Here is a 25,865-nt window from a genome sequence, read left to right as displayed (position 1 = left end):
ATATTCTGCATGTTTCCCTTCACTCCCTCAGCGCCCTAACGCATGGACTGATTCGCCTGGACCGTGTGTGAATGAAAACTTCCTACATCCTGGTACCTATGACAATAATAAACAATGCCAATTACCCGTTACCAATACAATTTGTATTAATATATCCTCTTCTGTGTCTGCTTCAGAGGAGACAAGAATTTGACAAGTCACGTCAGTGTACCTAATGAGGCAGTTTCCATTTGATGTAGGAGGTTGTTCGGCCTATTGAGCTGGCACCAGCTCACAGAGCAACCCCATTCCACACTAGCTGTCCCTGCAGTCTATTCTTCACACAATCTCATCGAGTCCCCCCGGATTCCACGCCTCCCCCTCACACTGGGGGCAATCTACCGTGGTCTACCCATGCCCCGACCGTGTGTCTTTGGAATGCTGAAGGAAGCTGCAGCGCTCGGGGAGAGTCCATGCAGTCATGGGGAGAATGTGCCAACTTCACTCGCAAACAGTGCCAGAGGCTGGGACTGAACCGGACTCTCTGCAGCAGTGAGACAACGGTTTTTCTATTGTGCATGGATGGGAATTATACTCATCACATTCGGGGAAACCTCCTCCCCAGTCCTTTCATTCTTGTTTCCATCATCCTGACCAACCCCAACCCTTGCTTACCTTGACCAGTACTGACCCACATCCCACAACTTCTTGTCCCTCTGTTCCCCACTACCCGTTCCTCTTTCTCACCCACCATTAACAGCCAATGCCTCTCCCCACTACCCTGACCACTCTGACCGAGCCCCCTCACATATCTCACTATCCCCTTTCCCTTCTCATCCTGACCCCTGGTGTCTCATTTCCCACAAGCCACCTATCCCTCATCTGTTGCTTTGCCCTCTGTTCCTTTTTGGGCCCACGCTTCACTCCCTACCCTGAGGGACCCTCCACTCTCTGACCAATAATGGCCTCCTGCCACAACCCACTGCCCCTATTCTCTCTTCTCCTCCACCCCTCTGCTCTCTGATCCACAGCCTAAGCCACCCTCGCCTCTGGGACCTACCTTGACCCACCATACTTCCCCACCCCGCTCCCCGACCCTCCTCCCCTCTCTGACTCACCGGAGCAGGCGAACTCGTGCTTCTGCACTTCGGCGACGTTGAGGCCGCGGAGGTGGGCGGGGGCAGCGCACTGCGTGAAGAGGCCGATCTGGGGGCGCTGACGCAGCCACTGAGAGAGCCAGGACAGGCGGCAGTCACACAGCAGCTGGTTAGAGTGCAGGCGGCTGAGGGGCAGGAACACAACAGATCAGACAGCCCAACCAGATCCCAGCACCCACCACCCCCCAGAAAATGTCCAAGTGCAGAATGTCAGAGACAGCCACGTTAGACTGGTAACCTTTAGAATGTAGAAAATAGAACATTTCAGCCTTTGGCCCACAATACTCTGCTGATCTTTTAAGCTTCTCCAACATCAATCTATCTCTTCCCTCCACCCCATGGCCCTCTATTTTTCTTTCGTCCTTTTGCCAGTCTAGGTATTTCTTAAATGTCCTAGATGCATCTGACTTTACTACCATTGCTGACAGCACGTTCCATGCACCTACCATTCTCTGTGTAAAAGATCTACCTCTCACATCCCTCCTGTACATTCCTCCAATCAATCACCTTAAACTTATGTCCCCTCGTATTAGCCATTTCCACTCAGAGAAAATGTCTCCATCTGTCCACTCTATCAATGCCTCTTATCAACTCATACACTTCTATCAAGTCACCTCTCATCCTCCTTCACTCCAAAGAGAAAATCAGTAGCTCGCTCAACCTTCATACGGTATCTAAACCACGGTGTACCCTGGGTATGCGTGATGGGACAGTTAGAGGGAGCTTCACTCTGTACCTAACCCGTGCTGTCCCTGTCCTGGGAGAGTGTGATGGGACAGTGTAGAGGGAGCTTCACTCTGTATCTAACCCGTGCTGTCCCTGTCCTGGGAGTGTGTGATGGGACAGTGTAGAGGGAGCTTCACTCTGTATCTAACCCGTGCTGTCCCTGTCCTGGGAGTGTGTGATGGGACAGTTTAGAGGGAGCTTCACTCTGTATCTAACCCGTGCTGACCCTGTCCTGGGAGTGTGTGATGGGACTGTGTAGAGGGAGCTTCACTCTGTATCTAACCCGTGTTGTCCCTGTCCTGGGAGTGTGTGATGGGACAGTGTAGAGGGAGCTTCACTCTGTATCTAACCCGTGCTGACCCTGTCCTGGGAGTGTGTGATGGGACTGTGTAGAGGGAGATTCACTCTGTATCTAACCTGTGCTGTCCCTGTCCTGGGAGTGTGTGATGGGACAGTGTAGAGGGAGCTTCACTCTGTATCTAACCCGTGCTGTCCCTGTCCTGGGAGTGTGTGATGGGACAGTGTAGAGCATATATGTCAAACTCAAGGCCCGCGGGCCAAATCTGGCCCGCGGTGGAATTATCTTTGGCCCGCGAGATAATATCTAATTACTATTAAAGCTGGCCCCAGTAATCGAAGCGCCTATGGTGAATGATATGGCTAATGCTGAGTTTATTCAGGTACCAGGTTTTCAGGGTTTTTAGTGTTTATTCGGCAGTCTTGCTTGGCAGTCTTCTTCATAAGAAACGGAATTTGTAAAGTGAAACACTTTGTAGTTATAGCAGAGACTGAGACACATGAGAGCAGGCTGAAAAAACAGAGGCAACGAAAGCTGCGTTCGCACACGTCCGACTGATCCGGCCCGCATGAAGCTGCATTTTGCTCAATCCGGCCCGTGACCTAAAATGAGTTTGACACCCCTGGTGTAGAGGGAAATTCACTCTGTATCTAACCCGTGCTGTCCTTGTGCTGGGAGTGTGTGATGGGACAGTGTAGATTCACTCTGTATCTGACCCGTGCTGTCCCTGTCCTGGGAGTGTGTGATGGGACAGTGTAGAGGGAGTTTCACTCTGTGTCTAACCCGTGCTGTCCCTGTCCTGGGAGTGTGTGATGGGACAGTGTAGAGGGAAATTCACTCTGTATCTAATCTGTTTTGCTGGAAATGCAGCATTTAACAGCTTTGACTTCAACATCAAAATCACCAAGACTAAGGAAGAGACATATAAGAGGATTACACAGAATTCTGCTAAAATCTGGGCTTTTAATCTTAAATGCCTTTTCCTGGAGTAACCATTAACTTTTAAATATATAATCCTAAAATATATTAATTTAACTACATGAGTGGAAGTTCTGAGGGATATGGTCTAAATACAGGCAGATGGGAGATCTTTGTCAGTTGGATCCAAGGGCCTGTTTCTGTGCTGTATGATTTTACGACTCTAAATAAAAGATCGAACTAAAATGCGGTGATAAATATACTTAGTGGCCTATTTATTAGATGCCTCCTGTACCTAATAATGTAACCACTGAGTGTAATGTAAGATAAGATAAAACTTTATTTATCCCAAAGGAAATTATTGTTGCCAGGTTGCTCAGTTATAAATACCTACTTTAAAATGCAAAATGTAAACATTGAGGTATTGAAAAGAATACAAATTGTGCATTAAAAAGTAACAGTGCAAGATAGCGACGTGCAACAAAACCATATACTTATTCACTTCAGGAGGAAGAGTTGTCGAGTCTTATAGCCACAGGGAGAAAGGATCTCCTGTGGCGTTTAGTAGTGCACCTCGGTGGAATCAGTCTGTTACTAAAGGTGCTCCTCTGTTAGTCCACTACGTCATGGAGGGGGTGAGAGGGATTGTCCATAATGCTCCACAGCTTCTGCATCTTCCTCTCCTCAGACACAACCCCCAGAGAATCCAGTTCCACCCCCACAACAGAACCAGCCTTCCTGACGAGCTTACTGATTTTCCTGGCGTCAGCTGCCCTCACCCTGCTGCCCAGCAGACCACAGCTGTAGAGTCTGTTTGTGCTTTTATAACCCGTCCACTTCAAGATTCGATGTGCAGAGATGCTCTTCTGCACGCCACTGTGGTAAGACAGTTACCTGAGTTACTGCCAGCTTCCTGTCAGCTTGAAGCAGTCCGGTCATTCTCCCCTGACTCTCATTAACAAGACGTTTTCACCCACAGAAGCACAGGATTTCTTTTTGTTGTTGTTTTCCACACCATTCTCTTAAAACACTAGAGACTGCTCTGTGTGAAAATCTCGGAAGGTCAGCAGTTTCTCAAACCATTCTGTCGTGGCACCGGCAATCATTCCACGGTGAAAGTCACTTAGATCACATTCCTTCCCCACTCTGACGTTTGGACTGAACGAGACAAGAAGCTCTTGGCCACGTCTGCATGCTTTTTTGCATTGAGCTGCTGCCACGTGATTGGCTGATTAGATACATGCACTAGCGAGCGGGTGTACAGGTGTACCGAATAAAGTGGCCACTGAGGGTAAAAGCACATCGAATTATGTTGTGGCAGAAAAGGAGACCCTTTCATCCGTTGAGTCTGACCAAGCTGCGTGCAATCAATCTCTCTCCCAGAGGCTGGTAAATTATTACCCTCAGGTAGAATAAGCTCATTAGAGCTGCCTGATCTGGGCAAGCTACTGGTTCCTGACTGTCTACATCATTGTCCATCTCCATCACGGGCACAACCCTCCCCACCATCGGGATATCTTCAACAGGTGATACCTCAAGAAGGCAGTTTCCATCGTTAAGCACCCTGACCATCCGAGACATGCCCTCTTCTCATTACTACCACCAGGGAGGAGATAGACAAGCATGAAGACCCACACTCAAACGTTTAGGAACAGCTTCTTCCGCTCCACCACCAGACCTCTGAACCCATGAATTATCTTGTTATTCCTTTTATCCACTTGCTTATTTTAATAACTTGCAGTAGTTTTTTGCATCTTGCTCAGTACCGCTGCCACAAAACAACAAATGTCATGACACATGTCTGTGATAATAACAATGGCTCTGATTCTGATGGTCTGGTACAGCAGTTCCAATGCACAAGAACATGAGAAGTTATGTTTGATTTGTGTTTCTCTTGTGAATTTTGCTTACCTGATGTCATCTGCCTGTGAGGCTGCTACAAATAAGTTTTTCATTGCACCTGTGTATTCATGGACTTGTATGTTTGACAATCAGCTCACTGTTGGGTAGCGAGGGAGAGGGTAAGGGTCTGTGTGTGCGTGTGTGGCGCGCGCACATACCTCTCGCAATTCATGTTTATTCCGTGCACCTGTACACCTGCTCAATAATGTAATTGTCCAATCAGCTAATCATGTGGCAGCAACTCAATCCATGAAAGCATGCCGGCATGGTCAAGAGGTTCAGTTCAAACATCAGAGTGGGGAGGAAATGTGATCTAAGTGACTTTGACCATGGAGTGACTGTTGGCGCCAGATGGGGTGGTTTGAGTATCTCAGAAACTGCTGATCTCTTGAGATTTTCACACACAACCGTCTCTAGAGTTTACAAAGAATGGTGCAAAAAGCAAATAAAAAGAATTCTAGTGAGTAGTAGTTCTGTGTGTGAAAAACTCCTCGTTAATGAGAGAGCTCAGAGGAGAATGGCCAGACTGTCTCAAGCTGACAGGAACTCAAATAACCATGCATTACAACAGTGGTGTGCAGAAGAACAACTCTGAACGCACAACACATTGAACCTTGAAGTGGACAGGCTTCAGCAGTAGGAGACCACAGACATAGAATTAGTGGCTACTTCATTAGTTACAGGAGGTACCTAATAAAGTGGTCGCTGAGTGGTATGATGAATTTACAATTTTTCTGGTGACTGCTGCTTATATGATGTTCTGTGCCTGTGAAGTTGCTGCTACTAAGATTTCCACTGCATCGGTGCATATACGGAATTGTGGATATGATGAAGGTGCACCACTGTAGTGTAGGGGTTGGCGCGACTCTATTACAGCTCAGGTCATCAGAGCTTGGAGTTCAACCCTGGCATCCCCTGTTTGGAGTCTCTGTACGTCCTCCCTGTGGAATGTGTGGGTTTCCTCTGGGTGCTCCGATGTCCTCCCACAGTCCAAAGTCAGTTGGCCATAGTAAATTGTATTAGGTTAGGTTAGAGTTAAACAGGTGATGTTGGGGGTTGCTGGGTGGCCGCAAGTGCCTATTCAACGCTGTATCTCTGAATAAATAAATAAATATAACTAAATTCAGAGAAGGGGATAAGGGTGTATATGCGTTTGTGTACTTACCTCTCACAATTCATGGCAATTTTTGTAGACGAAGAACCACGGGCATTGGAAGAGGGGATGGGAAGGGAAGAGTCAAACAGCATGTTGACTCTGGAGACAACATGAACCAAATTGCAAAACGGGGAAATCAATATAATATGATGAGGTCAGCTTTCTAACCTATTCATGCAATCCCTCAGGCAAAGCTCCAATGTAATTATCCTTCTCCAGTGTGGGACATCCTCCCACTTTGTCAATACCTCAAGGTCAATTTAGTGGTTTTAGCAAAGCATGTTGCTACGTGAGACTTTTCTTAACGATCAAGAATCGAGGTGAGAGGTCGCACAGTGCAGGATAGCATCGGAAATGAGAAATGAAGGGTGAGACAGCGGTAATGATTAAATGGTGTTTCTCAGTATGGTCCAACCACGTGCATGTCATGGTCAATAAAGCCTCTACTTGCTCAGGAGGGTAAAGAAATTTGGCATGTCCCCGTTAACCCTTACTAATTTTTACTGATGCACCATATAAAGCTGCATAACAGCTTGGTAAGGCATGTGCTCTGCATTGGACTGAAAGAAACTGCAAAGAGTGTGGAGATAGTTCAGATATCACTGGAATGAGCTTCCCCTCTAAGGTGTGTCTACGCTTTTCCCTGCCTCTGCAAAGCAGCCACGATAATCAAAGACCCCACCCACCCCGGGCATTCTCTCTTCTCCCCCCTCCCACTAAGCAAAAGATACAGAAACCTGAACACAGTTAACACCAAGCTCAAGAAGCACCTTGGAGTGCACAGCACATTGAACCTTGAAGTGGGTGTTCTTCAGGGGCCCATCCCGCGGGATCCAGAAGCTTGAATGGATCTCTTGTATGATAAGATGGATGGTTGGCCTCACAATCCTACCTCATTACGACCTTGCAATTTGTCATTTACCTGCGCTGTAGGTTCTTGACAGCTGTTACACTTTATTCTGCTTTGTTATTAGGATGTTAGAGTCAAAGAGCACATGGACCATCTAATCAATAAAGAACATTTATTCTGCCTAGTCCCATTGACTCACAGCTGGACCATAATCCTTCTATCCATGTACCTATCCAAACTTCACTCAAATGTTGCACTCAACCACCAGCTTGTTCCACCCTCCAAGTGAAGAAGACCGCCCTCAGGTTCCCTTTAACATTTCACCTTTCACCCTTAGCCCATGAACTCCATTTCTAGTCTCATTGAACCTGATGGAAAAGATTGCTTGCCTATAGCCCTCATAATTTTGCTTACTTCCATCAAGTCTGAGCTGAGCAAAGAACATCATCTATGCATACAGTATCTTACACTGATCTCATTCTGCTCTTCCCTACCCCTCACCAACTCTGCCCCCTGCCCCCAGAATCGACCACTCAGCTCCACACTAGTGGAACTCTACCGCGGCCAAATGGCCTACCAACCCATCCGCCTTTGGGACGTGGGAGGAACCCGCAGCCCCAGGGAGAGCCCACGCAGACAGCATGGTAGGATTGAACCCAGGTCATTGGCACTGTGGGGTGGCAGGCCTACCAGCTATTCCATTGTTCTGCAGATACCTCAGTCTCTCTCACTGCTCTTGGCAAATCACAGGCAAGAATCTCTCCAGAACAGATGGTTATCTCTAAGTTTCTGCTCCTGAGAGATGAGTGTGCAAGGCCCAATAGTGGGGAGAATTACGTCGTCAGATTAAACATCTGCTCTTTCAAGTAAATCAAAACAATCACGCAGCATAAGGCTGCCAAAAACTGAGGGAGTTAAGCCAAATCTTGTGACCAATATTTATCTCCTCTCTCAATAGCAGATGATTGGGACGCTACATTTAGAAACAGCTTCGCTTCTTCTCCTCTTGATGAGCCCATGAATACTGCCTCATTAACACAAGAGATTCTGCAGATGCTGGGAATCTTGAGTAACACTCACAAAGTACTGAAGGGGATCGGCAGGTCAGGCAGCATCTATAGAGGGGAATAAATAGTCAACGCTGCAGAGCCAGGATTGGGAAGGAAAGAGGCAGAAGCCAGGACGGGAATGTGGGAGGAGGGGAAGGGGTACAAGCTGGCAGGGAAACCAGGTAAAGGAGAAGCTGGGTGAGTGGGGAGCAGAGATGAGGTGCGAAGCTGGGAGGCGATTCTCGGAAGAGGTGAAAGGCTGAAGCAGGTGGGGATGATGGACTATGGGAAAAAAGGGAATGAGGAGGGGAAGCAGAGGAAGGTGAGGAGAAGAGAAGGGGTATGAGAGGAACCAGAATGGAAGACAGGGAAGTAGGGGTGGGGAAGGGGAGAAATTACTGGAAGTTGGAGAAATTGATGTCCATGCCATCAGGTTAGAGGATGATGTGTTGCTCTTCCAGCCTGAGTTTGGTCTCATCATGGCAATAGAGAAGACGATGGACGGAGATGTCAGATTGGGAATGGGAAGTTGAATTAAAATGGCGGGCCACTGGGAGAACCTACCTTTTGCGGCGGACAGAGTGAAGATCCTTGACAAAGCAGTTCCCCAGTCTGCTTTGGGTCTCACCGATGTAGAATACTACATCATTATTCTTTCTTTTTGCACTATTTATTTATTTCTATTGTTTATAGTAATTAAATATCTTTGCTGCCACAAAGCAACAGGTTTCACACTGATAATAAAAGTATAAAACTGAAATTTGAAATCTTATATCAGCATGTACATAGACTAAGCTTTATGCAAATCTTTATCTGTGCAACGATCCAATAAAGACCATAAGATAAGGGGAGCAGAATTAGGACATTTGGCCCATCAAGTCTGTTCCATCATTTCATCGTGGCTGATCCAAATTTCCTCTCAGCCCCAATCTCCTGCCATTTCCCCATATCCCACTATCCCCTGGCCAATCAAGGATCTATCAACCTCTGCCTTAAATATACATAAAGACATGGCTTCCACAGCTGCTTGTGGCGAAGAATTCCATAGACTCACTACACTCTGGCAAAAGAAGTCCATCCTCATCTCCATTCTCAAAGGGCACCCCTCTATTCTGAGGCTGTGCCCTCTGTTCTTAGACTCTCCCATCATAGGAAACATCCTCTCCACATCCATTCCATCAAGGTCTTTCACCGTTCGATAGGTTTCAATTAGGTCACCCCTCATTCTACTGAATACAGGCCCAGAGTCATAAATCACTTCATATGAAAAGCCATTCAATCCTGGAATCATTTTCGTGAACCTCCTTTGAACCTTCTCCAGTTTTAGCACAGCCTTTCTAAGATAAGGGACCCAAAACTACTCACAATACTCCAAGTGAGGTCTCACCAGTGTTTTATAAACATTACATCCTTGATTTTATATTCTAGTTCTCTTGAAATGAATGTTGACATTGCATTTGCCTTCCTCACCACCAGCTCAACCTGCAAATGAACCTTTAAGGAAACCTATTCAAGAGCTTCCAAGTCCCTTTGTGCCTCAGTTTTTTGTATTTTCTCTTCATTTAGAAAATAGTCAACCCTGTCATTTCTTCTACTAAAGTGCATGACCATACACTTCCCAACACTGTATTCCATCTGCCACTTCTTTACCCATTCTCCTAATCTGTCTATCCTTCTGTAGCCTTTCTACTTCCTCAAAACTGCCTGCCCCTCCACCTATCTTCATGTCATCTGCAAATTTTGTAACAAAACCATCAATTCCATCATCCAAATCATTGACATATAACATGAAAAGAATCAAACCCAACACGGACCCCTGTGGAACACCACTAGTCACTGGCAACCAACCAGAAAAGGTTCACTTTATTTTCCCTCTTTGTCTCCTGCCAATCAGCCACTCTTTATCAATGCTAGACTCTTTCCTGTAACATCATGGACTTGTAGCTTGTTAAGCAGCCTTATGTGTGGTACCTTGTCAAAGGCCTTCTGAAAATCCAAATGCACAACATCAACCGATTCCCTTTTGCCTATCCTGCTTGTTATTTCTTCAAAGAATTCCAGCAGGTTTGTCAGGCAAGATTTTCCCTTGAGGAAACTATGCTGAGTACGGACTATTTTATCATGTGCCTCCCGGTACACTGAGACTTCATCCTTAATCACAAGCGAGAAAATTTTCAGAAAATCTAGAAATGAAAGTAATACACACAAGATGCTGGAGGAACTCAGCAGGTCAGGCAGCATCTATGGGAAAAAGTACAGTGAATGCTTTGGGCTGAGACAATTCAATGGGACTGGGAAAAAGAGTTGAGCAGTCAGAGTAAGATGGTAGGGGAAGGGAGGAAGAAGTACAAGATGGTAGGTGATGTGAAATAGGGAAGGGGAGGTGTAAAGAGCTGAGAAGTTGATTGGTGAAAGAGATAAAGGGCTGGAGAAGGGGAAATATGATAGGAGAGGGTAGAAGACCATGGAAGAAAGGAGAGGGGGAGGAACACCAGAGGGAGGTGATGGGCAGGTAAGGAGATAAGTTGAGAAAGGGAAATGGTTGAGAGGGGGACAATTACCAGAAATTCAAGAAATCAAAGTCCAGGATCTCCTGGTGGCCACCCATTGCGCTTCTACTTCCCATTCCCATTCTGACATGTCAGTCCATGGCCTCCTCGACTGCCAAGATGAGACCACACTCAGGTTGGAGGATCAACACCTTATATTCCACCTGGGTAGCCCCCAACCTGTTGACATGAAGAGCTGATCCCCTAGTGGGCTCAACCACGAGCTGCTCTAAAAAGGCATCTCATAGGCATTTTAGAAATCCCCCCCCCCCCCCCCCCCGGAATCTGGCACCAGCTTTTAGTCTCCAGCCCCTTGGTATGAACATCGAATTCTCCAACTTCCGGTAATTCCTTCCCTCTCCCTTCCCCCATCCCACTTTCACTCTGCCTCCTCTTCCAGCTGCCTATCACCTCTCTCATGACTCTGCCTTCTTCTACTACCCACAGTGCTTTCCCCTTACATTCCTTCTTCACCTCTCCTGCCTATCCCCCCCCCCCCCGCTTCCCCTCCCCCACCCCTTGATCTTTCCTCTGATTGGTTTTTCATCTGGCACCTTCCACCCTCCCCCCACCTTCTTTATAGGGCCCCTGCCCCCTCCTTCTTCAGTCCTGACGAAGGGTCTCAGCTCGAAACGCTGACTGCTCGTTTCCACGGACGCTGCCCGACCTGCTGAGATCATCCAGCTTGTTTGTACGTCTTGATTTGACCACAGCATCTGTAATGTACTTTGTGTTTATTTTCCCAACCTGCATCTTGAAATCCCCCATGACTATTGTAACATGGCCCTTTTGGCATGCGTTTTCTATCTCCCTTTGCAATTTGAAGATCACATCCATGCTACTGTCTGTATGCAATTCCTGCCAGGGTCTTTTTACCCTTGCAGTTCCTTAGCTCTATCCACCATGATTCAACACCTTCTGACCCTATGTCACTGCTTTCTAATGATTTACCAATAGAGCAACACCACCCCGCCCACCTTCCCGCCTGTCCTTTCAATACAATGTTTTGCCTTGGACATTAAGCTCCCAGTTATAATCTACCATGATTCAGTGATGTCTACAGTATCATACCTGCCAATCTGCAACTGTGCTACTTTATTCTGCATACTGCATGCATTCAAATACAACACCTTCAGTCCTGTATTCACCCTTTTCAATTCTGTCCACCTTTTACATTGCAGCTCATCCCGTTGTCTGCAATTTTGCTCCATCAACAGCCTCTCCTCTCTACACATCACCTCTCTTTGTAAAAAAAGCTACCTCATCTTAGTACTATCATCCGCCTTTCCTACGATACTTCTTGCATTGAAATTTATGCAGCTCAGGACTCAAGTCACGCCATGCTCAACCTTTTGATTCCTAACTCTATCTGAGGTCTTACCAGCATCTGCCTCCAAAACCTCTCCACTAACTGTTCTGACACTTTAGCTCCCAACCCCCTGCAACTCTACCTTTCTGCTAGGATGTTCGTCCCTCTCCAGTTCAGGTGCAAACCACACCTCGGTACAGGTCCCACCTACCCTGGAAGAGAGACCAATGATCCAAAAATCTTATGCCCTCCCTCCTGCACTAACCCCTTAGCCACGTAGTTCTGGCCTTGCACAACCCTGGAGGTCCTGCCCTTTAACTTAGCACCTAACTCCCTGAACTGCCTATGCAGAGCCTCGTCACTCATCCTACCCATATCATTGGTACCTATATGGACCACGACCCTGGCTGCTCACCCTCCCACTTGAGAATGCTGAGGACTCGATCGTGATGTCCCGGGCCCTGGCAAAGCACCATCCAGGAATGTCGTTCCCGCCCACAGAAGTCCGTGCCTCTAACTAACGAAGCCCCTTATTACCACAACGTGCCTCTTCTCACCCCCCCCCCCCCCCCATGTCTTTCCTTTTGAGTCACAGAGCCGTTCTCAGACCTTTCCTCGGTTAGGTTATCCCAAACAAAGCCCCTTATTGTGAGGTCCTGGGACCATGTAGGATGGGGGCAGGAATCCTCTCTACTTATTTACTTAGAGATACAGCGTGTTAGCCAGCCCTACCATCTCAACGAGACTGCACCGCCCAAAAACAGACAAATGGTCAATGAACTGACTGACCCATACACTATTGGGATGTGGGAGGAAACCGGAGCACCTGATGTGAACTCGCGTGGTCACAGGGAGAAACTCCTTGCGGGCAATGGTCGGAATTGAACCCCTGTCGCTGGCACAGTGTTGCGCTACCGTGCAATTTCTCCTGGATACTGAACGGAACCAGAAAATGAGCTGGCCTGGAGCGCTTACAGAGCCTCCCGTCACGTACTTACAAGGTGCGAAGTGTTGGCATGTGGTTGAAGCTCGAAACTGGGATACTGCTGATGTTGTTATTATTCAGTGTCCTGGAAAAGACAGAAGTCACCAATTACTGATCCATTTCCTCCCTCTGCCTCTCCTCCTGTTGGGGATTCAGCGACACATAATCGTGGTGGTGTGAGAGAGCGTACCAGGATCTCTGCTCGGTTCGTAGGCTAACCCCTGCAGGCCGGCTTTCCCGTCAGTACTGCTCAGTCCCTGGTAAAACCAACTGGATTACCTTCCCGTCCGCAACTCACCCAGCACGAGATGAGGAACATCCCATGCACCGACAATTTTCAGGCCATGCCACTGGGGACTATTTTGTAACTGCATGGCACTGTATCGTAACTGTGTGGCTCATGTGACCATATGTACTGTGTTTTGTACCCTGAGACACAAGGGAGACTACAGAGGCGGTAAAGGGCATGGTAATTAATTATAAGAGGCTTCCTTTTCTTTCTTTGCCATGCCTCGATCACCATATTGTTAATACCGATAAAAACTCAAGCTGTGTTATCTGATCGTACCTCACACGCCCCTCCACTGTCCCCATTTGCCCCCCCACTCCCTCACTTGATTCTATGTTTCACCTTCAGATTCCAGCATTTTCTCACTATTACCTCTAACCTCCCAGCTTCTATTCCCATTCTCCCCTCCTCGTCTGAATCCACCCTTCACCTCCCAGCCTCTGTCGCTCTTCCCGCTCTTCCTTCCTCCATCTGCTTATCATCCCTCCTCACCTGGATCCACCTATCACCTCCCAGCTTCTATTCCTATTCTCCCCTCCTCGTCTGGATCCACCCCTCACCTCCCAGCCTCTGTCGCTCTTCCCACTCTTCCTTCCTCCATCTGCTCATCAGCCCTCCTCACCTGGATCCACCTATCACCTCCCAGCTTCTATCCCACTTGCCCCTCCTCACCTGGATCCACTCATCACTTCCCCACCTCTGTTGCTACTCCCACTCTCCCCCTCCTCCATCTGCGCATCACCCCTCCTCCCCTGGATCCACCTATCTTGCCCAATTTGTTCCCTCCACTTCTTTATACCCACCATCTGCCCTTCATCTTTTAGCCAGCTGAAGGGTCTCAACCTGAAATGCTGACTGTCTATTTCCCTCCACAGGTGCTGCCCAACACACTGAGTACCTCCTGCATCATATACATTGCTCCAGATTCCAGCATCTGCAGCCTCTTGTGTCCTCTCTGAGACTCTTGGGAATACAGTCTGAAGATCCTTCAGAGAACCAGTTTCCACTAGGGAAACTCCAATGAAGAACTCACATTAGAGAAGAGGTTAGGTAGGCAACATCATCTCCCTGGGTTTGTACAGCAGATATTCGGGAGAGGAACTCAACCATGGATTTTCCCATTGTACAGGGGAAGGTCCCTGCTGTGCCCGTGATCTATCTCAGGACAGAACCCGACAGTGCGGACCAGTGGAATAGAAAGGACTTACAGAACCTCCAGGCTCCTCAACGCTCGGAACGCCCCTTCCTCGATGCAGGTAATTTGGTTTTTATCCAGCTGCCTGAATGAGTAAACAGAAACAGGGAAAGCACCCTCTAGTTGTACAATCATATTTGTAATGTTCTTCCGGTCAAGACGACGCCAAGCAATTCCCGTGGACGGATATCGGGTCAGCATGCACTGTGGACGAAGACCAGCAAGGGAAAAGGCTGGTGACTCCTAGGGGTCAGTGGGTCCTGGGATCAAAGGTCCTTCCAAGCAGAAGATACAGGGGCCAGTTGGACAGTTACATACGTACATAGACAGAAACAGTTCAGAGGGATATAGATTAAAGACAGGTAAATGGAACAGAGCGGAGGTAAGGTTTTGGGAATCTGATGGCGGACGTTGGAAAAACATGGACTACCCTACGGAGATGTGGAGCTTAATCAACATCTCAGTGCGAGAGACATTGGAGAAAACACAGACATCGGTGCCTCCATCTTGTCAATGGAGATTGCGGTCTAGATGGCACTGAACTGCGATGTCCATCGAGGTCAGACTTAGTTGCTTTTTAGGGTTGTAGGGGTGGTTTTGGGGACTGAGCTGGGGAGTTGGGGCTCAGGCCGGGTTAGGGTTAGAGACAGGGATACTGATGGAGGATAGAAGTCAGACCGGAGTCTAGGTTGCAGCACGCTCCGCAGGCCTGTTATCCATATAGCCGGATGTCAGTTTGGCGAGCGCTGTGCGTCTGTGTGCGAAGACCACCGAGGACGAGGGCTGGTGAACCCCCCCCACCACCAGGTTGGCAAGTGCCCCCAGCACATCCTCAGACCTTGTTGGTCATCGACGCAGACGAATCATTTCACCATATGCTTCGATATACATGTGGCAAATAAAGCTGATCTTTAAAGATCAAGGCACAGAACAAAGTATGGTGTCTCTCACATGGTGTGACAGCTGACTGTTAAGTAAAACACCCCACCTTACTCACTGCTGATGCAGTGATTACACTGGGGCCAGGGTTAATTGATGGGCCATCCAGTGCTTTTATTTCCTGAGGAAAGCCATTGATTTTGTCCTGTATTGGTGCTGCTGTGGGAAACTCATGTTGGCATGGTAACAGTCACTGCGCCACTTGGTACTCACAAATTCTTGATGTCTGTCGCCCCACGGAATGCCTTCCTGGGAATCGCCTGGATGAAATTCTCACTCAGGTCCCTGTGGAAATGTCGGATTTCACGTTACAGTGAGGTACTTGCAGAATCAGCAAAATCATAAAATGCCTATAGGTCTTGACCGGGAAGCTGCAGCGTTGATGGTTCACAGGGCTGAACCAGTGGCTGGTCTCAAAATAAAGGGTCAGCCATTCAGAACCAAGCTGAGTCAAAAGCCCTTCACTCAGAGGGTGATAAACATAGAACGTAGCACAGGCTGTTTGGCAAACGATGTTGTGCCAACTTTTTGACCTACCAGAGAGAGATTTTGATGATAGTGCAAAAGGGAGGATAAGCAGGAGATAGAGAAGGGATACGCTCAGTCCGATGGTTTGAGACGTGTCTATTTTAATGCGAGGAGTATTATGAACAAAGCAGATGAGCTTAGAGCATGGATCAGCACTTGGAGCTATGATGTTGTGGCCATTACAGAGACTTGGATGGCTCAGGGGCAGGAATGGCTACTTCAAGTGCCAGGCTTTAGATGTTTCAGAAAGGACAGGGAAGGAGGCAAAAGAGGTGGGGGCGTGGCACTGTTGATCAAAGATAGTGTCATGGCTGCAGAAAAGGAGGAAGTCATGGAGGGGTTGTCTACGGAGTCTCTGTGGGTGGAAGTTAAGAATAGGAAGGGGTCAATAACTCTACTGGGTGTTTTTTATAAATCACCCAATAGTAACAGGGACATCGAGGAGCAGATAGGGAGACAGATTCTGGAAAGCAGTAATAATAACAGGGTTGTTGTGGTGGGAGATTTTAATTTCCCAAATATCGATTGGCATCTCCCTAGAGTGAGGGGTTTAGATGGGGTGGAGTTTGTTAGGTGTGTTCAGGAAGGTTTCTTGACACAATATGTAGATAAGCCTACTAGAGGAGAGGGTGTACTTGATCTGGTATTGGGAAATGAACCTGATCAGGTGTTAGATCTCTCAGTGGGAGATCATTTTGGAGATAGTGATCACAATTCTATCTCCTTCACCATAGCATTGGAGAGGGATAGGAACAGACAAATTAGGGAAACGTTTAATTGAAGTAAGGGAACTATGAGGCTATTAGGCAGGAACTTGGAAGCATAAATTGGAAACAGATGTTCTCAGGGAAACATACCGAAGAAATGTGGCAAATGTTCAGGGGATATTTTTGTGGGGTTCTGAGTAGGTACGTTCCAATGAGACATGGAAAGGATGGTAGGGTACAAGATCCGTGGTGTACAAAGGCCGTTGTAAATCTAGTCAAGAAAAAAAGAAGAGCTTACGAAAGGTTCAAAAAACTAGGTAATGATATGAATCTAGAAGATTATAAGGCTAGCAGGAAGGAGCTTAAGAATGAAATTAGGAGAGCCAGAAGGAACCATGAGAAGGCCTTGGCGGACAGGATTAAGGGAAACCCCAAGGCATTCTACAAGTATGTGAAGAGCAAGAGGATAAGACATGAGAGAATAGGACCAATCAAGTGTGACAATAGAAAAGTGCGTATGGAACCAGAGGAGATAGCAGAGGTACTTAATGAATACTTTGCTTCAGTATTCACTATGGAAAAGGATCTTGGCAATTGTAGGGATGACTTGCAGTGGACTGAAAAGCTTGAGAATGTAGATATTAAGAAAGAGGATGTGCTGGAGCTTTTGGAAAGTATTGAGTTGGGTAAGTCACCGCAGACTGGATGGGATGTACCCCAGACATCTGTGGGAAGCGAGGGAGGAGATTGCTGAGCCTCTGGCAATGATCTTTGCATCATCAATGAGGACAGGAGAGGTTCCGGAGGATTGGAGGGTTGCAGATGTTGTTTCCTTATTCAAAAAAGTGTGAAGTAGTTCATTTTGGTAGGTCAAATATGATGGCAGGATATAGTATTAATGGTAAGACTTTTGGCAGTGTGGAGGATCAGAGGGATCTTGGGATCTGAGTCCACAGGACACTCAAAGCTGCCACGTAGGTTGACTCTGTGGTTAAGAAGGCGTATGGAGTATTGGCCTTCATCAATCGTGGGATTGAGTTTAAGAGCCGAGAGGTAATGTTGCAGCTATATAAGACCCTGGTCAGACCCCACTTGGAGTACTGTGCTCAATTCTGCTTGCCTCACTATAGGAAGGACGTGGAAACCACAGAAAAGGTACAGAGGAGATTTACAAGGATGTTGTCTGGATTGGGGAGCATGCCTTATGAGAATAGGTTGAGTGAACTTGGCCTTTTCTCCTTGGAGCAACGGAGGATGAGAGGTGACCTGAGAGAGATGTACAAGATGATGAGAGGCATTGATCGTGCGGATAGTCAGAGGCTTTTTCCCAGGGCTGAAATGGCTAGCAGGAGAGGGCATAATTTTAAGGTGCTTGGAAGTAGGTACAGAGGAGATGACAGGGGTAAGAATTTTACGCAGTGAGTGGTGAGTGTGTGGAATGGGCTGCCGGTGACAGTGGTGGAGGCGGAAACGATAGGGTCTTTTAAGAGACTCCTAGATGGCTACATAGAAGTTAGAAAAATAGAGGGCTATGGGTAAAGCCTCGGTATTTCTAAGGAAGGGACATGTTCAGCAGAGCTTTGTGGGCCGAAGGGCTGTAGGTTTTCTATGCTTCTATGTTCTACTCCAAGATCAAACTAACCCTCTCCTCTTATATAGCCCTCCATTTTTCTTTCATATATTGTGCCTAAGAGTTTCTTAAATGCCTTTAGTAGTTCTGACTCTACCACCACCCCTGGCAGCGTGTTCCACACACCCACCGCTCTCTGTGTAAAAAAACTATCGCTGACCTGTCCCCTACACTTTCCTGAATCTGAATCAAAAAGGTGCAGGAGCTATGATGAGGCAGGTTCTGAGGACGTACAAGAGGTCGGTTCATGACTCTCATAACCGCGGTAAGGAAGCTGCCCTGGAGACCATTCTCTGGCCCTTTACCAGTCTGACTCATAGTGAGATCACATGAGGGTGGATTATCAATGATCACAACCCCAGTTTAATCAGCCCCTCGTCGTAATGCATATACTCTCAGCAGCCATATTATTCGGTGCCTCCCATACCTAAAGTGTCCGCTCAGTGTACGTTCATGGCCTTCTGATGTAGTAGCCCATCCACATCAGAGGTCGATGTGTTGTAACGTGTCTTTGTTTGAGTTACTGCAGCCATCTTGTCAGCTTCAACCAGCTTGGCTATTCTCTTCTGATCTCTCTCATCAGCAAGGCATTTTTGCCCACAGGACTGCTGCTTACTGTATGTTTTTTGTTTCTCACACCATTCTCTGTAAACTACTTGTGAAAATCCCAGGTGATCAGCAGTTTCTGAGATACTCAAACCACCTCGTCTGTAACCAGCAACCATTCCACGATCAAAGTCACTTAGATCACATTTCTCCCCCATTCTGATATTTGGTCTGGACATCAGCTGAACCTCTTGACCATGTCTGCATGCTTTTATGCATTGAGTTGCTGCTACATGATTGGCTATTTGAGATATTTGCATTAACGAGCAAGTGTACAGATGTACCTAACAAAGTGGCCTCTGAGTGTATTTCTAAAGCAGCGTTGGAGGGAAGGTTGACTGTGTACGCAGAAGAGAGAGGAACAGTCTAAAGGTTAGACAAGGACGTGTGAGCGGAGGCTGCTGTGCATCATAAACACGGCAGAGTTTGGATTAGCTCATCTCTGCAGCAGCCTCAGATGGTGTTAAGCCTCATTTCCTTTTCTCCGAGGTGTGTTCTGCTCTCTCCCCAGGTATTCTCGACAACCGCAACACTTGTTCCCCTCTCGTTAGCGTCCACCCTCGTTTCCAGCATGCGACTGTTCCACGGAAGCCCGGTTTATCTCTGGCAGGGAAGGGAAATCATTGGATCGGACTGACGAGGCTGAGTCTGATCGCACGCTGGGGCTGGAGGTGCCCACTCTGCTCAGATACAGCCCCAGTCCTCTCCAGAAACACCGCCAAGCCATGATGAACACACACAAATTACTGGAGGAAATCAGCAGGTCAGGCAGCGCCTATAGAAGGCAATAAACAGTTGACGTTTCAGGTTGAGACCCTTCATCGGGACTGGAAAGGGAAGGGGCAGAAGCCAGACAAAGGTGGTGAGGAGGGGTAGGAGTACAAGCTGGAAGGTGACAGGTGAAGGCAGGTGAGGTGGAAGATGGGTGGGTGGGGGAGGGAGGGATGAAGTAAGAAGTTGGGAGGAGATAAATGGAAGAGTTAAAGGGCTGAATAAGAAAGAATCTGATAGGAGAGGACCTATCCCCCTTGACAATTTTATCCTCTCCATAAGCGCTACCTGACCTGTTGAATTCTCTTAGCATTTTGTATGTGTCGCTCTGGATTTCCAGCATCTGCAGGATCTCTTGTGATAACAAAGTCCTGAGCGGCGCTATGCGAATGCAGAAGCGACTTCTTTGGCTTCAGGACCAAAATAATGCCCCCTTACAGACAGCAGCATTGCATGGCGTTCTCATCTGCCCCAAATATTCCACAGATTAAGAACTGGAGATAGACGTTAATTGACGTTAATGCAGAGGAAACCTCTGGAAGATAGACAGCTCCCACATTAGCCGGAGCTGAAGAGGCAGAAGGTTTTGTTGCTAATTGACTATTCGGTGAGAGCACGTAATGTATATTATCAGCGAGGCTAATTGCATGTGACAGTGGGGCCCTGGGGTGTCCGGTTATTTTTAACCCTCTGTGATCCAAGGCTGTCCACCAGATTTGACCTTAGGCTCCATCAAATGGCAGATCCCGCAGCCAGTGACCAGGGTCATTTCTGGGTTTAGGGATCTACGTTCAAGGAAGAGTTTATAGAAATAAGGCTGCTTTCAGAACAGGCCCTTTGGTCCACAATGTTATACCAAACAATTTAACTAACAATTAAACATATACTGTAACTAAACTTATTCCTTCTGTCTGTACAAGGACAATATCCTTCCACGTTCTGCACATTCATGTGCCTATCTAAGAGCCTCTTAAATGCCTCCGTCGTACCTGTCTCCACCACCTCTGGTGGCACATTCCAGGTACCCACCACTCTCCAAGGAGAACATTCCTTCTTCACATTACCACCATCAGGGAGGAGGTAGCAGAGCCTGAAGACCCACTCCCAATGTTTTAGGAATAGCTTCTTCTCTTCTGCCAACAGTCCATGAACTCACGAACACAACCTCATTATTAAATCTTAAGACCATAAGACATGGGAGCAGAATTAAGCACTTGGCCAATCAAGGCTGAACTGCTATTTGATCATTTTCCCTCTCAACTCATTCTCCGGCCTTCTCTCTGTAACATTTGACCCTCACTAATTAATAACATACCAACCTCAGCTTTAAATATACCCAATGACTTGACCTCCACAATCGCCTGTGGCAATGAATTTCAGATTCACCACCCTCTGGCTTAATAAAGTTCTCCTCACCTCTGTTCTAGAAGGACAACCCTCCATTATGAGGCTGTGCTCTCTGGCCACTATCGGAAACCTCCTCTGTGACATCCACTTTCAATATTTGTTAAGTTCCAGTGAGATCCTCCCTCATTCTTATCAACTCCAGTGAGTGCAGGGCTGGAGCCACAAAATGCTCCTCATACATTAACCAGTCTTGTCAAACCTCCTGTAGATCTTCTCCAATGCCAGCAGATCCTTTCGATGTGGGGCCTAAAACTGCTCACAATACTCCAGAAGTGATCTGAGTAATACTTTAAAAAGTCTCAGCATCACATCCTTGTGTTTATATTCTCAAAATAAATGCTGACATTTCATTTGCCTTCCTGCAAGTTAACCTTCAGGGAAAGCTGCTCGAGGACTCCCAAGTCTCTTTGTACATCTGATTTTGTATTCCTTTCTTTTGCACTGTTTATTTTATTTTTGGTAATTCTATGTATTTGCATTGTACTGCTGATGCTGATGAACAAATTTCATGCCTTGTGCTGGTGATGATCAACCGGATTCTGATTCTGTCTGTCTCGTTGTTTGTTCCCGAGGTGTAAGCACGGAGGTGACATCAGCAGTCCACCAGCCTCACTGACAAGTGAGTCACAGCGATGCACTTAAACACGATTGTTTCAGAGAGGGAGGTGAAGAAGGCTTTTGGCCCGCTTGCCTCCATCACTCAGGGCGCTGAGTGCATCACGTTGCAGTTGTGCAAGATTTGGTGAGGTTACATGTTCAGATTTGGTCACCCTGCAATAGGAAGGATGCCATTAAGCCGGAAAGAGAGCAGAGAAGAGTTACAAGGAGCAGAAAAGGAAGCTACAGGCCAGTACTTTATTTCTTGGCAACTTAGAAAAGTGTGTGAATAAAAGTGCTTTTCCCCTGGATTCGGGAACCAGAGTGCAGAGATTTAAGGCAAAAGGGACAAGACTTAAAGGAGTCCCGAGGGACAACTTTTGTACCAGTGCATGTATGGAATACGAGGAAATGATTAGGGCAGGTACAATAACAACATTTTTAAAAACATCTTGTAAGGTACATGGATAGGACAGGTTTAGAGAGATAAGGTTCAAACTTCTACGGATGGGACCGGTTTAGATGGGCATCATAAGCAGAAGAGATCTGACAGATTATGGAAACCTAGCATAACACACACAAAATGTTGGAGGCACTGATGAAGGGTCTCAGCTCAAAACGTCATCTGTTTATTCCCCTCCATAGATGCTGCCTGACATGCTGAGTCCCTGCAGCATTTTGCGTGTGTAGCTTAGACAGGTACTGTATCTTGGTTGGCAAGGACAAGTTCAGCCAAAGAGCCTGTTTCAGTGATGTATTCCTCGATAGTTCTGACTGAACCTTGAATCCTGAAAAGACAAAGTGTTTTTAAGAGAAATAAACAGGAACGAAGTGATAGAAAATGAAAGAGTTCAATAGAGAAACATCAGGATAGAATACAGAGACTAAAAGGGGAGAGGCAGCGGAAGAGAGAATTGTGAGATGGAGAGGTGGGTGGCAGAGTGAGAGATGGAGGGACACAAAATGAGCCAGAGGGAGAGAGAAGAGCAAAACGGAGAGATGGAGACAAAGAAAGGAACCTTTCCCTGGGCAGGGAGTGTGTTAGGCTCTGAGGTCAATTGCTCATTCCAGGCCGACTGCCTGACCCGGGGACCTGATGCCCTCTTTAGTGTGATGTGGGAACTGCCCAGAACCACCTGGTGTCACCAGAGATATCAGGAGCCCCCTGCATCCCCTCTGATGCTGTGGGTGGGGAGATCACATGGGCTCTGGCTGGAGGGAGTGCAGGGGAACACAGGGGAGCACAAGGGCCATGGAAACCCAGAACTCTCTCTGTGGGAACAGTCCTAAGGCTGTGGAATCATCTGGTTATTGCAGAACTAAGACCAAAGGATTTCTACTGGGCAAGGTGATTAAAGAGTGTGGGGCCAAAGGGGTTGGATGATGTTAGAACGTAGAACAGAACAACTCAGTACAATATACGATGTTGTGCTGACCTCTTAACCTACTCCAAGGTCAATCTAACCCTTCCCTCTTACATAGCCCTCCATTTTTCTTTCATCCTTGTGTCTAAGTAAGATGCTCTTAAATGTACCTAATGTATCTGCTTCTACCACCACCCTGACAGGGCATACCACTCTCTGCGTAAAAAGGCGACCCCTAACACCCTCTCCATTAACTTTCCTCCAATAAACCTAAAATTACACCCCCTCGCATCAGCCCTGGGGAAAGTCTCTACCCGTCCACTTGATCTGTGCCTCTTATCAGCTTGTTCACCTCTGTCCAGTTATCTCTCATCCTCCTTCACTCCGAAAGGAAAAGCCCTGACTCACTCAGCCTCTCCTCGTAAGACGTGCTCTCCAATCCAGGCACCCTGCAGCCTCTCTGGAGCTTCCACGTCCTTCCTGTAACGAGGCGGCCAGTTCTGAACGCCGTGCTCCAAGTGGTCTGACCACCCTATCCCAGTAGCTCTGCCCGTGATGACAAGAAACTGCAGAGAGCTGTGGGCTCAGCCCAGCACATCGTGAAAATCAACCTCCCCTCCTTGGACTGTGTCTGCATTTCTTGCTGCCTTGGTAAAGCAGCCGACATAATCAAAGACCACACTCCCCCTAGACGTTCTCTCTTCTCACCTCTTCCGCAGAACAGAAAATACAAAAGCCTGAAAGCACATAACACCAGGGTCAAGGCCAGCTTCAATCCTGCTAATACAATACCCTGGACTCTTGACCTCACAATTTATCACCATATGGCCTTGCACCTTATTGACTACATGCATTGCCCATTCTCTGTAACCGTAGTATCTCATTCTGCATTCTGTTCTTGTGCTAGCTCAATGCATCGATGTGATTAAATGATCTGTATGAACATAATGCAAAACAAAGTTGTTTTACTGTACCTTGCTACATGTGACAATAATAAACCAATTTACTAACGTTTCATGTTCTTTCCCTTCATCTCGTTTCTTATGTCTCTGTTACTCTTTCCATCTCTTTGACTCTATAATTCTCCATCTCATTTAATTTCTAATACTTTCATTTTTTACCTGACCATTTCCTTTTCTCTATCTCATAGAATCATAGTCGCAAAGAGGACTGCAGCACAGAATTATGCCCTTCAGCCCATCTAGTCCATGCCGAACTATTAATCTGCACAAGGACCACAGCCCTCCATACCCCTCCCATCCATATACTTGTCCAGACTTCTCTTAAAATCAAATCTGCATTCACCACTTCCGCTGGCAGCTCACTCCACACTCACATCACCCTCTGAGTGAAGAAGTTCCCCCTCGGGTTCCTTTCACACTTAACATATGACCTCTTAACCATATAACCATATAACAATTACAGCACAGAAACAGGCCATCTCGGCCCTTCTACTCCATGCCGAACGTTTACTCTCACCTAGTCCCACTGACCCGCACTCAGCCCATAACCCTCCATTCCTTTCTTGTCCATATACCTATCCAATTTTAAATGACAATATCGAACCTGCCTCTACCACTTCTACTGGAAGCTCATTCCACACAGCTACCACTCTCTGAGTAAAGAAATTCCCCCTCGTGTTACCTTTAAACTTTTGCCCCCTAACTCTCAACTCATGTCCTCTTGTTTGAATCTCTCCTACTTTCAATGGAAAAAGCCTATCCACGTCAACTCTATCTATCTCCCTCATAATTTTAAATACCTCTATCAAGTCCCCCCTCAACCTTCTATGCTCCAAAGAATAAAGACCTAACTTGTTCAACCTTTCCCTGTTAACTTAGGTGCTGAAACCCAGGTAACATTCTAGTAAATCTTCTCTGTACTCTCTCTATTTTGTTGACATCTTTCCTATAATTCGGTGACCAGAACTGTACACAATACTCCAAATTTGGCCTTACCAATGCCTTGTACAATTTTAACATTACATCCCAACTCCTATACTCAATGCTCTGATTTAGTTGTTCTAGTATGTTCTAGTCTCACCCAAACTCAATGGAAAAAGCCAGCTTGCATTTACCCTACCTATACCCCTCATAATTTTGTATACCTCTATCAAATCTCCCCTCATTCTCCAACACTCCAGGAAATAAAGTCCTAACCTATTCAACTTTTCCCTAAAACTCAGGTCCTCAAGTCCCAGCACCTTCCTTATAAATTTTCACTGTACTCTTTCAATCTTTTTGATAACTATCCTGTCGGTTGGTGACCAGAAATGCACACAGTACTCCAAATATGGCCTCACCAATATCTTGTACAAGTTCAGTATAACATCACAACTCCTGTTCTCACTGCTCTCACTTTCTGTGTGTGTGTGTGTGTGTGTGTGTCTCTCTCTCTCTGTTTCTCTCTCTCTATCGCTCTCTCTCTCTCTCTCTATCTCTCTCACTCTCTCTTGCACTCTCGTGCTCTCTCTCTCTCTCTTTCCCTTCCTCTCGCTCACGCTCTCTCTCCCTCTCTCACTTTCTCTCTCTCTCTCTATTTCTATCTCTTCCCCCATCTCTCCTCCTTTATCTCTCTTCCCACTCCCTCTCTCTCACATACACTCTTTATTTCGATCTCTCTCAGCCTTAGCCTTGCCGCCTGCCTGTTTACATGGCTGAGCTCCACAGAGGTCACAGCCCTTAGAGGACAAAAGACGCACAGCTGCCGATCCCCTCCCCTAACACACACAAGCCCCCTCCCCTGCCCATGGTGTTGACGGAGAGGAGGGAGCAGCTGCTGTACTCCAATATCAGCTACGTTCAACTCATTGTCGACCGTGAAACTTGATCGACTTAAACAAAGCACCCAGCAAACATTTTTACATTGGGAAACAGGTCAAGTAGATTAACCCTTTGGGCTCTCCTACTGCCTCAGGGTCAAGGAGATGGCATTGTCCCTTGGAATATAACACC

At 47.0% G+C, this 25,865-nt stretch overlaps 1 protein-coding gene across 3 annotated transcripts in view; it reads right to left on the bottom strand.

The window, feature by feature from the left end:
* The window catches only part of LOC140715178 (slit homolog 1 protein-like), a 322,282-nt gene that overhangs the window by 195,619 nt on the left and 100,798 nt on the right, over positions 1-25,865 (bottom strand). For all 3 annotated transcript variants that reach the window (XM_073026998.1, XM_073026997.1, XM_073026996.1), the window contains exons 6-9: positions 15,515-15,586; positions 14,376-14,447; positions 12,892-12,963; positions 1,098-1,261 (exon numbers count right to left, since the gene is read on the bottom strand). In XM_073026998.1, the coding sequence (XP_072883099.1) occupies positions 1,098-1,261; positions 12,892-12,963; positions 14,376-14,447; positions 15,515-15,586 (380 nt within the window). The remainder of the gene's footprint in view (positions 1-1,097; positions 1,262-12,891; positions 12,964-14,375; positions 14,448-15,514; positions 15,587-25,865) is intronic.

Source organism: Hemitrygon akajei, chromosome 23 (genome assembly GCF_048418815.1).
Source record: "Hemitrygon akajei chromosome 23, sHemAka1.3, whole genome shotgun sequence".
In the NCBI taxonomy this organism is placed as follows: domain Eukaryota; kingdom Metazoa; phylum Chordata; class Chondrichthyes; order Myliobatiformes; family Dasyatidae; genus Hemitrygon; species Hemitrygon akajei.
Note: the sequence above shows the minus strand (reverse complement) of the source record. Positions and strands in the feature narration are given on the sequence as shown.